Consider the following 14,549-nt stretch of genomic DNA (forward strand, 5'->3'; position numbering starts at 1 on the left):
TAATCATTCATCGGCAGATTTCCCAATGCAATTGTTCCCTTTTCCTACTTTCCCATTTCTGTCTTTCCTTGAAGTTTACTCTAGCCATTGCCAGAAGAGCCATACATTTGATTGTTGTTCTCTCTATGCTATTTAGTCAGAACTTGAAATAGGATTTCGTGGTCGAATCTGAGATTTCAGGGATGGGATTATCACAGCCCTGAATGAGACTGATCCATCTTTTTGCGTATCACAGATGTGATGTCACACTCATGAATGATGAGATCTTTTGTAACATGTCATAGAGCAGCTAGCCCTGCAGCACATGTATTATATTTCTATACTGAAACTTGAAAGTAGTGTGCCAGTTCTGCTCTAGAGGCTGGAATGTTCAGAAAGTAATTGTAGGAACATAGCATATCAATTATTTAGGGCAGTTAAAGTTATTCAGTAAGGTTTAAATCCAGATTTTTTTGGAGAAAAATCCATGTCCATTTTATAAATTATTTGGTAAGGAATGGGGTGCTTTGAAACACTCACACATTCAGGTCACATGCGGAGGAGGGAACTCTATCTGAATACTAGAAAGGCTTTCCCTGACAGTATTACATTTTAGAACCTATGTTACCTTATGATCCTTCAGTATCTGATGATGTGTGTTGATTTGTCTGACCCTTATTCACAAAGTATAAACAAACTGAGCACCCTTGCCTAACAAAGTGGTTAGCTTTTCTTATTGGGAGAAAAAAGATGAATCGCCTCATAGTTTGGATATGGCCATCACACAGAAGCAACCTTTTAAAAATCAGCAATAAATGAATCACCACAGAAGCCCTTGACACTTATTCTATAAAAGTCCTTTGTTGTTCTCCCTAATTAAATACACATCCTTCTAGCCAGTTTCTCCTGGAGATTTTCATAGAGTCATAGAAATTAGAGATGGAAAAGAACTATGATGTCATGTAGTCCATCCCCTATAGGTTTGTTCCTTATAGTACATATATTGTTTCTTCTTTGTTAAATATGTATGAAAAAGTTTTCAAATTTGGATGCCTAAAGTTAAGCACCCGAATCTAAATTGAGGCACCTAAATAAGTGGTCTGATTTTCAGAGGTGCTGAACACCCAAAATTTTTACTAGTGTATAATCTCTGGTTGCTTTCTAACTGAAAACTCAGGCCACTTTATTTGTGTGTCCAGGCACCCTGATTCTGCTCCCATTAAGGTAAATGACAAAACCACCACTGACTTTAATGGGAGCAGTATTGGATCCCAAATACAGATTTAGTGACCGACTTTACTCATCCAAGTTTGGAGTGCTTTGGTCATAGCTGTGACCCTGCGGAATCGCAAGCAGTAGGATAGTCATATTTACTGTCCACACAAGTGTTGTGATCTCAGGGGTTGTAAAATGCTTTGAAATCCTCTGAGTAGTCATCATACAACTGCATATTAATTCCAGTTTGATTATTCCAAGTGAAGAAGCTATCAGAAGGCTGTATGTGAACACTTCATTTATCCTTGCTATTTGGCCTCCACAGAACACCCTTCATGCTGTCACCTGTCATGAGAAGGTGGTGTCTGTCCGGAAAGATCACACAGAGTCACTGGGAATGACTGTGGCAGGTGGAGCATCTCACAGGGAATGGGATTTGCCCATCTACGTGATAAGTGTTGAACCTGGAGGAGTCATCAGCAGAGATGGCAGAATGAAAACAGGTAAAGCTAATGGGGTTTGGAGGCCTGCTTGAATGGAAAGCTCCCTTTTGACGAACTGAAAGATCACAAAGGGGTGCCACACTCTGTATGTTTCTGTAGACACTTAGATATCTCTCAGAAATGAGAAAGAAACTAGCCTGAAAGAGTTTTTAAAACAAGGCAAACTCCTTAGCTGAGATTATGCCTCTGAGACCTATGGCTGGAGGGACCCTCCTCCTGTGGAGCCCTTGGTTCTCCTAGCTACATCTGCAGTGCTGTCCCCCACTCTCCTCTCAGAGCCTGTGGTCACTCTCTATGTGGTCCTGTGTATGCACCGAGGCAGTGGTCAGTGTGGGGGTGAGTGGTAATGTAATGTAAATCATCCCATCACCCCCAAAGACCTGCTGAAATTGTTAAAAAAAAAATACAGCCTGAGGGTGTATAGAATAGCCTCTTCTACTGAGCCTCCATTCCCCACAGTCTTTTCTGTGAAGGGGCAGAATCTCTCCCCCAATCAGATGATGTGGTGGGACCTTAGCAAAGGGATCTTTGCAGAGATTTTCTTTTCAGTATCAATTCCTATGGGTTTTACCATGAGAGGGTGAATGGGCCTATATTATTTATTACATACAAAAAAAAATGAAAAGAATGTTAAGGCTGTAAAGTCAAGCATGCAAAGTTAGGACAAAATTCAGGTTGCTCGTGCACACTTTATTTGGCCCCCTTGTCTGCATATGTATTATAATACAGTCTTCAATTACATGGTCACATACTATTTTTCCACAGGACCCCTGCCTCATTCAGTGCACAGGATGGACGGTGCTCACTTAATAGGCAGCTTTTCAATATTTTGTTTTATCCTCATTTTTCAATGTGTGGTCCTAAGCCTTATTTACTGCACACTATTCAAACCCTTCTCTGAAGGCAACAAAGAGTTCTGTGGTACCTTATAGACTAACAGACGTATTGGAGCATAAGCTTTCATGGGTGAATACCCACTTCATCAGATGCATTTGTTAGTCTATAAGGTGCCACAGGACTCTTTGTCACTTTTTACAGATCCAGACTAACACAGCTACCCCTCTGATACTTCTCTGAAGGCAGAATTATTCAATTCCTCAAGGGCTTTTCAGTGGTGCTCTTCGCAATAGTATTAATGTCAAAATTGTCCACTAATATTAAGTGCCCAATTAGAGATGCCTAGGACCTGATCTTTTCAGGTTATGTAGCATTATATAGCATATCCTATGTTCAAAGCACAGTTCCCATTGATTAGTTGCAGCTGTGAGTGCTCAGCTTTTCTGCAAATCAGACTCCAGGGAATCAAGTTGGGTACCCAGAAAATGAGGAACACACAATTAATGACCACCACTGAACTTTGGTTTAAGTGACGTGCCTTAGATGAGACTGGAACTCTGTGGGAGAGTAAGAGAGAATCAGGTTCTCCAGGGCAGTATTTAAGTACCCAAAGCATGAACCCAGGACTTTTTGTCCCTGCAATACCCAGCCCTGCCTCATTTACTACACACTTTCCATTTTCTGCAACAAGTGAGGCAGGGATTTACACATAACAGCCTCCTTCACTGTACAACCTTGATTTATTCCCAGAGCACCAGCCATTGCAGGTGTAGGTTTTCATCCTCTATGTGGGCCAACCACTAAAGGGAGATGAGAGACACATTTTGCCAGTGGATCTGACAGCAGAGAAATGTTGAGACTATGGGTTCTATTCCAGGTTCGGAGGGGAATGTGCGGTAGTGGTTACAGACCCTTTCCCTCAGACCCCTCCAACCTGTCCCTGTCCTTGTCCCAGTCCCAGACTTCATCCCGCTTCAGCCCCTCCTTCTAGTACCCTCCCCCCTCCTCCAAACAGCTCCAAATCCTGCTCCCCTTAACCCCTCTTCATTTCAATCTGGCTGCTTCCTCTTTTTATTCTTTGCTGCCTGTGTGCCAACAGGAGGAACGCTGAGAGCACAGTAGAGAGTCTCCCTGCTCTGTTCCTGGCAACAAAGTCATGCTCAGCCCCTGAAGCCCTGGGCTACAGGATGCATCATACGGACAGAATTTTAGGTATTCTTGTTCCAATGCATGGAGCTACTAGAGCTTCTCCACAAAATGGATGTAAGAATTTTATACATATTTTATGCATTAAAACATCTGTTCCACAGCTTCATTCTGAGATGTGGCTGAATCATCTTGGCTTAAATTTTGCAAAAACATTCAGCCTGAGGCGGAAAATTTCAGCCCAAATGCTTAAAGTTTGGCAAAGTTATAAACCGCTGTAAACACGATCTTATAATGGAAAATGTTGGGCAACCTTAACTATAGGCATCAGTATTTCTGTCACCTACAATTAAATGCTGATCAGATGCTTAGCGCTGATCAGGGTGCCTGTACATATAGTCCATGCCACAAGGAGTATATGGTCTAAGGCAGGGGTAGGCAACCTATGGCACGTGTGCCGAAGGCAGCACGCAAGCTGATTTTCAGTGGCACTCACACTGCCCAGGTCCTGGCCACCGGTCCAGGGCCTCTGCATTTTAATTTAATTTTAAATGAAGCTTCTTAAACATTTTTAAAACCTTATTTACTTTACATACAACAATAGTTTAGTTATATATTATAGACTTATAGAAAGAGACCTTCTAAAAACGTTAAAATGTATTACTGGCACGTGAAACCTTAAATTAGAGTGAATAAATGAAGACTCGGCACACCACTTCTGAAAGGTTGCTGATCCCTGGTCTAAGGGTATGTCTGCGCTACAACTACAGTAGTGTAGATACTTCCTACATCAACGGAAAGGGTTTTCCGATGTAGTTAATCCACCTCTCCAAGATGGAAGAATTCTTTTGTCAACCTTGCTGCATCTAGCGTGGGGGTTACGTCGACTTAAGTATGTTGCTCAGGGGCAGGGGTGAAAGTAACATAAAAGACTTACCGGTATGGGGGCCTGGCTCCTGTCCCCCAGAAGGGGTGGAGCCTTGGGTGGAAGGGTCGGGGCTGGGGGTCAGCCTCCCCCGGCCAGCCCATCCGCAGTGCCCGGGGCTCCGCCGGCGATTTAAAGGGCCCAGGGCTCTAGCCACTGCCGCGGTGGCCAGGAGCCCCGGCCCCTTTTAAATTGCCGGGCCCTGGGGCAGCTGCCCCTTTTGCCCCCCTATCCACCCCGTCGGCGGCTCTGCCAGTAGGGAGCCTACCGGCAGGGCTGCCAATAGGGGAGGGGGAGCGACGTTAAAGTACTGGCAGCCACTTCTTACCAGTACGCCATACCGGCCCACTTTCACCTCTTCTCAGGGCATGAAATGGTGTAGCTAAGTCAACAGGGGCGGCTCTAGCTTTTTTGCCGCCCCAAGCACGGCAGGCAGGCTGTCTTTGGTGGCGTGCCTGCAGGAGGTCCCCGGTCCAGCAGCTTCGGCGGCATGCCTGCGGGAGGTCCGCCAGTCCCGCAGCTTCGGCGTACCCACCGCCGAAGCTGCGGGACCGGCGGACCTCCCGCAGGCATGCCGCCAAAGGCTGCCTGACTGCCGCCCTCGCAGGGACCAGCAGACCGCCCCCCGTGGCTTGCTGCCCCAGGCACGTGCTTGGAGCGCTGGTGCCTAGAGCCGCCGCTGCAAGTCAACCTACGTTTTAGGAGCAGACCCGGCCTAAGAGGCAGGCACATATAAGACAAAATGGACTGGAGGCACCACAGGAAGCTTTTAGCTTGGAGCTTGTTCCAAGTTGAAAGGGGGCGCTTGGTATTGTGAATTACTGCTTCTTCAAGAGTGGTGTGACACTAATAGATTCCCCCTCTTTTTGTGTGTGTTCACTCTGGTAATTATGGGGTCATTCTTATTTCTAAAACCGCTGTATGTCATTTGTTGTATTGTATGAGGCAGCCAGAGGCATATTTAAATAAACATTAATAATACATTGGTACAAAGTTTACAGAAAACCTGCTAAATTTACTGTTCTCCGTTTAGGACAAATAATAGCATCAGTGGAGGAATAAAATAAACAACCCTTTCTCTTCCAGATTTTATATTCAGTTTGAAAACAAACACCTGAATGTAAAACAATGGCACATACAAAAGTATTTGAAGTGCACTTTACAGACCTTAATTATCACAGTGCCATGTGCAGTTGTCTGTGCCTCTACCCTTATTATCAGCTTGCCACAAGAGGAAATAATAATGCAAGTTCAGCTCAGTACAACACAGACTGCAAAACTCAAGTTAATCCTCTAAAAGCCTATTTTCATGCATTCAAAATTTCCCCTAGAGAAATTGAGGCAGAAAGCTGGTGACTAATCATGGGGGGAATCAACATCCCCGAGGGGATTTAAATTTTAGAATTCAAGTCCCATGCTCTTCAGCCCCACTTTGTCCCATTTTTACTGCTGCATCAGTGTAGAGAGGCCTTAAAGCTGCCCTACGTGGTTAGCTGTTGATTGCCTCCATGTAAGGGACTCCTCATCTGGTGCATAAACACACCTCTGTGGCACTCCTATCCAGCCCCTCACCTGTTGTAGGTGGTGTGCCAGGGGTGGGGAGTACATCTTCAGAGCTCTCTGTTCACTGGAGAACCTCACCCAGCATAACAATCTCAATGGATCATCTATACACCCGTCCTGTTTAGAGTAGCCCTGTTGTGATAACTGAGCCTACAAATTTATCGTAAATTACCCTCAACAGTAAAAAGTTCATAAGATATCACAACAACCTGTAACAACAAATGTTGATAGGAAAAGGTGCAAAAGCAAGTCTGAATTTTTCCAAACGAAAAGGGCTGCTGATACAACTCAAGGACTGGGATAAGATCATGCTTGGTAAACAAGAGAAGTGTGAACCAAAAATTGATGTGTCAGAAACTAGGCCTAACTGGTAGATAAAATAACAATGAGATGGGCTATTTTGCCCATCACTGCCTTTTGGAGACCTTAGAGAAACTTTTTTTGGGGGGGAAGGGAGGAGGGGAAATTGGCTGGAGTGAGCTTCACCATCATGATTGCAACCCCCCCCATCTCCTGGGATGCCAAACCTCCTTCATCCTAATCCTGAGCAGACAGGGCCAAAGGAAGAGAGAACCAGATGACATTTCCACCTCTACCAGCTGAAATCCAACCTCCACCTAAGATATGAAACTTCCTTCCCTCCCCCCGTCCCTCCATGTCCTCTTCTTTCCCTACCTTATTTTTCTTCTTTCCTCTCTCTCTCTCCTTTTTCCTTGTGTCTGATAAGAGTCGGGCTTAGCCACTCAAGACTGTATATTTTGCAACAGTACTGTAAGCCTGTGACCAAAGAGAGACAGCAAAAGCAATGTTCTACACAGCCTGATGCTGACATGAGTTTGCCAGCTCTCGAGAGTGGCTGATAAGACCATGTGCCATGCCTGTGTTTTTCTGCAGTGAGGTTGCAAGTGAAATCAATATCAGAGATAGAAGCTGCATTTTCTATCTTCGCTGTTCTTTTCTCTTCCCTCTTGTGTGTGTTTTGTCTTCTAGGAAATGGGATCAGACTTTAACAACGATGACAACTCCAGCCCATCTCAACTAAATTCTTCTCTCTTCCCCATCCTTTATCCTATCTAAAAGACTCTCAAACAAGGGGGTTTTCCATCTAAAAACTCTTGCCAGCTAAAGGGAAAGGGATATTGTTAAAATGAAAACCTTACTTAATAAACTGTGTTTCCTTCTTTTTTGTATCTTTAAGAAAAAGTTAAAAGGATTTGTAACGGTGTTTGCCATGGTACAAAGCTGTGTATGCCAAACGTTGTTTAATGTCGGCCAGTGAGCGGGTTATGTTATTCAACAGCCCTTAGTCTGCTCTCTGTTACCTCAGGGCCCTTGGCTGCCCTCTGATCCAGGGTTGAAGAGTAGTATGACCAAAAACACTACCTTTGCCCATTCTGGCTGCGCTGATGCATGTTTGAGTTCAGCCCCTCATCCCACTCTCAAGGTCTATTTTATGCCTCACGTTTATTTCATATGAAAATATTAACAACCACTTTTGACAGGCAACAAGTTCCCAGCCCTGGCCTATTCCTGAAATGCATTTTGTTTAAAAGGAAAAATTAATTAAAGCCTTAAAACCATTTTCTCCTTTTACAATGGTTCTGTTTATTGTCCTTCAGGTGACATTTTGCTGAATGTGAATGGAATTGACCTGACTGGTGTCAGCCGTAGCGAGGCAGTAGCCCTGTTGAAAAACACCACCTCGTCTGTAGTGCTCAAAGCCTTGGAAATGAAAGAATGTGAGGCCCTGGAGGACATGAGCCATGTATCACTCCCTGACACCACTCAGAACACATCTGATAACAGTGAATGGTCACCTTCCTGGGTTATGTGGCTTCAGCTGCCACGGTAAGTCCAAAAATTACATCCTTGTGTTGAAGGGGAGTGGGAGGAAAGATTTATGTTTCTTGGATGGCTCTTGTTTTTTGGCCTGATTCATTACACTGACATCTTAATTAAATCCAGGCTCTGTCAAAAACCTTTATTTTAAATACCTCCCTTTAGTAATTGTATATACATATATGGAAAGTAGACACATAGGGCTGCTTTTAAGGGAGGAAAGAAATATCCTGAACAGTCCTATAGTTGAAAATGTGTTAAGGAAAAGTCTGAGTGGATGTAGGAGCTCATAGAACTTATATCTGGGATCTGAGCCCTCTGGACCACCCTGCAAAGTCCAAAACTACCCCTGCAGCACTCAAGCTTCACAGATCCTGTGTTAGTTAAATACAGCTGAACTGTTTGACTTTGCCCAGATGTTAAAAAGTGCACACAGTTGGTGCATTTCTCAGAATCGCCTCCCCTGACTCCACCACCTGCCTGCGAAAAGTTCATTTGTAAGATACAGGAAGCAGCTGTTTTGTAGTTTTAGTAAAAATAAGCCACATAGTGTGTAGTTTAATTGTCTTACATACACAGGGCATTTTAACATCTTCAGCACGCATAAATCTGCATCTTGCAATGTTGTTTGAACCTGAGCTTTTAATGAAGACTTGCCCTGCATCAGGGATTACACTGAGTTAATGCTGAAATTCCAATTCTTAAATGGAATTTAACTCTCATTGATTTCTAGGACTGCAGAATTTGACGCGACAGTTTATATATGCTTTACCTATTAACCTGAACCCAATGGCTGTTCAGAATATCCTTTTTTCTTTTAAAAGGGCAATATCAGGTGGCTCCGCTGCATGGAGAACAAGGGTGAAACCAGTTGGGTTACTCAGGTTTTTTGTACACAGCTTCATGGTTTTGCTTTTTTTGGGTATTTATACTCTAGCTAGATTCTGTTCCTTACTATTCCATGTTAGGCCATTTTGCAGGCCCTTCCTTGTATGTGGGTGGAGGGCACAAAGTATGAAAAGCAAATCTGTGCCATCTTTAGGGGTCAGGTACATCTCTTCATTCGGGGGGAGGGAGGGGGAAATAGCCTAGGCCAATAGATTTTTCCCTTCTTTACTTTTAGGTAGAAACTAGTGTGTTTATCAGCAACTGAAGGTGGATTTTAATTTACCCTTCACCATGGTTCTGGTGAACCAGTCAGATGCCAGTATCACCCCTAGAACACACCCTCTGCCTCACTGCATAGCTAACCTTACTGCACCACAGGGATTGAGAGCTCCCCTCTCTACAATTTACAGTTCTCCCTCCTAAGCCAACAGAAATTTAAACTTTACTCTTAGTGGTTCAATATAAAGGCAATGCATTGCCTATCACTGAGGAAAATACAGCTAAGTCCACCTTGAGGAAGCTTTCCCTCAGTCCGCTCACCGCACCTGCTGTAACCACTGAAGGAGGACTGTGGTCACTCTGTCCTGCAGTCAAGATAAAGTTACTGTCAGAGATGCAGAGTAGTAATAAACAAAAGCACATTAAGATCAAGCAGTCCGATATCTTTGGCTTTCTGGGCTGGAAGGGAATTTTACCCTTTTGAACAGCAGCTGAGTTTATTAGGCTCCCTGCTCCAGAAAATGCACATGTACAACGCCCAACCTTTTAACTGAAGGAAAATTACCCACCATGGCAGCAGGTCTGAAAACAGGAAATTCATTGTAATCATATCCCCAGCTGCAACTCAACTCACAGAAAAGGGCCACAGTGTGGCTGAAGTGTAGGGGAATTAGTATGCTGAACTGGTGCGCTGGTCTTCTTAAATTTAAATTAAATAGGGGGAATAAAGATTATTAGAATTGACAGTAACAGAGGTGTATTTCACCCCTATTAGTACTGGCTTGTTTGGCAGGCCCCAAGCAACAGATTTGGACTTATTCACTTAACAATACATGTTATCAGACATTTCAATCTTATCTAGTGCAAATACTGGTTACCCTTCTGTTCTCATTGACTCTCTGGTGTCCACACTACACATCTGGAAGTCCTTCAAGCTCTGTCACCAGGACATGTATCATTAATACACATTAACTCTTCCCCCCAGTCTGAGAATTTAACCTTTCACTAGGCTTCCAGGATGTTGTTGGCAAGAGCCACTCCCCACTAGATTTCAAGGGTATTTTCAACAGCTTTGCTACACAGCCCAAGCTTGTCTTGGGAAAAGATGATTCAATTCAAATACAATTCTGCTTAGTCAGTGTTAAGCAATCTAGATTAATATACAAGTGTGGTGCAATGGGAGGAAGTCTTGGTGTATTAGAGTGTGGAACGTTTAGATACTATAATTAAAGTTCAACAGCAGGAGACAATGCCCCTAAGAAAGAGGAATGCAAAGAACAAGCAGGCCTGGTCCTGCAGGATAGGAAACCAGAGAAGGAAGAGCAGGCAGAATAAGGGAGATGGGAAGGGGACACAGAAAGGAGAGAAAATGGTAGGGGGGAAATATAGAACATGATACGGAGACATGGGGCAAGAGAGAGAAGGAAGAATCACCGGCCTCAGCAACAACCTGGAGTACTGGTTTTGTTTCCCCTTAATTTCTGTGAGTGTAGCTATATGATTTAAGATTAATGTTTCTCCAGGCATACTTCTGCGCTGATACCAATACTGTAAATGAGCAATACATTCCCCTAATATAGCTCACCTCTCTTCCATGGGTCATATGCACATTACAAAGGTTGGTACAGATGAGGAAATAAACACTGAGGATTAGGCAGTTTGCTCAAGCTCCCATAGCAAGTCAGCAATAGAAGCCAAATCTGACTTGTCAGGGCCTGGCTCTAAGCACCAGAAATCACTGCCTTTCTAAATTCTTTAAATATGTAAGCACTTGCTGAGCTCACAGGAAATGGCCACAAATTTCATTTCCAAAGATATTTTAAAACTGGTCTTCGGTGAGTCATTTTTAGATGACTTGTTAGTGTATAAATAACTACTGCCTCTGTTCACTCTGTAGTACGATACACTATGTGGTGGTTATAAAACTGTGTGCTTCTAACAATTGTCTGAGCGAGGTCCTAGGGACCACATGTGAGTGGCAGGTATGTTTGCTGGTAGTCAGATCTATTGAAGTAAAGACTAATCATCATCCCTATCTAGCATAGTTATTTCTTAACATTTGTTTTTTCTACTCAGTTGGCTGTTGAGGAATACAGGTCATTTATTGTTCAAGGTGATAAAGAGAACACTACACAGCAGCTAGAGCAAAGTTACACTTCCCCAGTGCTACAGTAATTTTTCTACCCTTGCTAATTTTGCCCTCCTTCCTTCTCTTTATCCTCGCATTCCCCCCAACACTACTTTTAAAAATACATTATAGATCAGCCTACCATAACTTACAAATACTTCACAGATGTACTGTGAATAGTAGTCTACTCAGCTGTGAAGTGAAGCAGAGAGATTGAGTTATTCAAGGTGTATCACAGAATCAGTGGCAGAACTGGGTATGAGACGTGAAATTGGACAAGCACTCCCCCATTTTAATGGTCTTGCTGTAAGCAGAACTTTCAAAACATACCTCTAAACCCCATTAAGTACACAAGCAAATGCCAGTTTTACAGATACATTATATTGAAAGTTTGGACTAAGTTGTTCTGTAACTTTGATCCATTATAACAAGGGGAAAACAGATGAAATCAGTGACAGGGAAATCAGTTTTGTCTGCTGACACGGGTTGTCATTCTGAAGTATGAATGTGAAACACTTTAAAAAAAATCTTTCAATATTCATTGTTGCAGAGACAAAGATGAAGCAGCCAGGAGCAGGGCATTACACATTTTACTATTTGAATCTAAGACTTAAAGAGAACACAGTTAAATTGTGTTTTAGTCTCTTAATGCATCTGTGAAAGCTTCGTACCAAGTGCTGGACTAGTTTGCTGAGTACATAACATTAAGATGGGCAACTGTATTTGTAACAGTGTTATAAACAAGGGTCTGACAGCATTGTTAGCTTCTGAACTGCCATGGGGATACTTTGTGTCACTCACATGATGAGTGTGTTTGTATGCAGAGAAAACCCTCCTAAACTTAAAAAAATTACCAATCACTAGCTGCTATAGAGTGGTAATCTGTAAATTAGTATGGTCCAAAGTAGACATTATCCCCTATACTGCAGCAGCTCCAAAGAAACCATTGTGGTCTAACTAGGTCAATAATCCATAGATTAAAGTTTTTCCTTGTATACCAAGAACCCTCAAGCTGCTCCACAGCAATAAGTACAGATGTGGTGCTATTTAACTCCATTTTTATTACTACAAAATGTACCACTATCCCTTTCTTGTTCTCAAACTCTCCATTTGTAACCCTCTCTCTCCCAGCTATGCAGAGCAGGAGGCTTTTTATTCCTTATGTGCTGAAATATCCAGACAACTCCATTAGAGCCTTACTTATTTCCTTGTTTCTGTGCAGCTTTCATGCCCTGAGCTGTTGTTTCAATGTATTAGCATCTAGATAGTGTGCATGGCTGTAACTTACATTTTTTTCATTGCTTTAGTAAAACACTGACAGTAAGAGTTTGTGCGAATACAAATTCACCTACTGGTGTATTTAGGTGCTTAACTTTTGGCACCCAAATTTGAAGATTTTTAGTCTGAACTCCTTGTATTTCTGGCTAGCCAACCAAGAAATTAAAGTGGAAATTAATTCAAGAAGTAAAAATACAAAATGTCTTTTTCTTTAACACTGGGCAATTTCTATTGCCCCAGTGCCAAGCTATTGCAACAGTAAGTGCAAAGTTTTTTTCTCCAATCTGGCCTGCAGATGTCACCTTTCACAGCTATCAAAGACAAGATGTGCCACTTCAGCCATCAATACCCAAAGCTAGGCATTTAACAGCAAGTGTTTCAGGGCCAGTGAACAACCAAAGCAGTTAAACCTATTCCGTTGAGGGTATTCACCTTTTCTGAGCTAGACACACCACTGCTATCTGGCTAGTCTAGAGGGGCTGCCAAATAGCACTAGTTTCCTAGTAGAGCTCAAGTTGCTGTCCATTCTGGCAGTGTCATCTTCAAGGTTCATGATTATTATGGGACTCTAGTACTCATGTTGTGCCAACTCTAGGATTCTCTCCGATGTTCTCTGGCTCCTGAAAAGCACTTGATGTCTGCTGCTTGTAGTAGCACTCATGATATTCTGTGCACTTTCAGGCAGGGACAGTCCCTGGCTCACAAAGCTCACTGTTTGGCTGAAGATCAGATATTCTTAAAGTGTTGACATAAAGGGGGGTGTGAATCATGCATTACCCCAGTCAGTCCATCATCTCCTGTAGGCTGTGGTAAGACATCTACCCCCTCGCTCCAGTGGGGGAGCCTGGCCATCACGGTATGCCCAAGGACTCAACAAGGTGTTGAACATAATTTTAGTTGCTAGTAAGATATAGGGAAACCTATGAATAATCACAGCGTACACTATATGCCTAGTAGAGTTGGGGGGGGAGAGGGGGAGGAATAACAAGCAGGTTATTTGTCCCTATTCAGTAAGGAACATTCAGAATATAGCTCCTCTTGGAGCTGGCTTCTGCTCCCAAATGATCGATTCTACAATAGTGCCAGGCCACTACACTTTCATCTGAACCTAGGAGAAATAAATACTGTTGGCTAATGAGCCCTTGTTTGCATTCATCAGAGCCAAATATTGCCCTAATCTCCTCCAAAATTAACTTGATTTTAAATAATATTTTAGATGATGGGGTTGTTTCTCTGCCTTGCTCTACTTTTTAGAACAAGGATATTTCAAAAGGTATCTATATAGGAGTTAGATTTGCAAGAAACAGAGTGCTGCTGTTTGGTGCGAACATTAGAAGATTGAATGCCTACACAAGGCAGTTCAGCTAATAAAGTTATTCACAGCCATGGAGGAAGAGTAAAGAACAACCTAGACTTGAGAAAGAAGAGGCTGGCTCTGGAATGCTAAGAGTAATGGACAACAGAAACCCAAATCACTTTGCCATCTGGAACTTGAATTTGTTATTAATAGGACTCCAACAGTCATAATTAACCATCAATTAGACACCTTTACACAAACACAATTGGTTCAGATTAAATGCACACTAGATCAATCATATTGACAGCATGTCATAGCTCTGTTACCTAAATCAAACAGTTAGATTACAAGTAGAAGGTAAACTCTATAGTCTAATGGTGGTAATTTAACTGAAAGACCTACACAATGTACTAAGACACCTTCTTTCCTTGTAATTATACTTGGCCTAGCTGGTTAAGGACACAAGAACAAACTCCCTTTTTTAAAAAAATGGACAGCAGTATTTACTGTAAAATTGCCCTTATTCAAGCGGTCAAGAAACTTCCTCCTTAAGGCAATAAGTAATGTCCAAATACAGCAAGGTTGTTACCCATTCTGCATATCAGGCTGAATTAATATTAATGATGACTAAATCCTGGCAACACTTGGTCGTGACCTTGTTACCAAATCCTGTGAGCTTAAGGTGGTAGTTTTTTTTTTCCTCTCCATTTTCTTTAAAGTGATTCTGCATGC

General features: G+C 42.6%; 1 protein-coding gene across 2 annotated transcripts in view; it reads left to right on the forward strand.

The window, feature by feature from the left end:
* LNX1 (ligand of numb-protein X 1) overlaps nt 1-14,549 on the forward strand; it is a 94,326-nt gene that overhangs the window by 77,303 nt on the left and 2,474 nt on the right. For both annotated transcript variants that reach the window (XM_065405257.1, XM_065405258.1), the window contains exons 7-8: nt 1,520-1,697; nt 7,788-8,016. In XM_065405257.1, the coding sequence (XP_065261329.1) occupies nt 1,520-1,697; nt 7,788-8,016 (407 nt within the window). The remainder of the gene's footprint in view (nt 1-1,519; nt 1,698-7,787; nt 8,017-14,549) is intronic.

Source organism: Emys orbicularis, chromosome 5, assembly GCF_028017835.1.
Source record: "Emys orbicularis isolate rEmyOrb1 chromosome 5, rEmyOrb1.hap1, whole genome shotgun sequence".
In the NCBI taxonomy this organism is placed as follows: Eukaryota; Metazoa; Chordata; order Testudines; family Emydidae; genus Emys; species Emys orbicularis.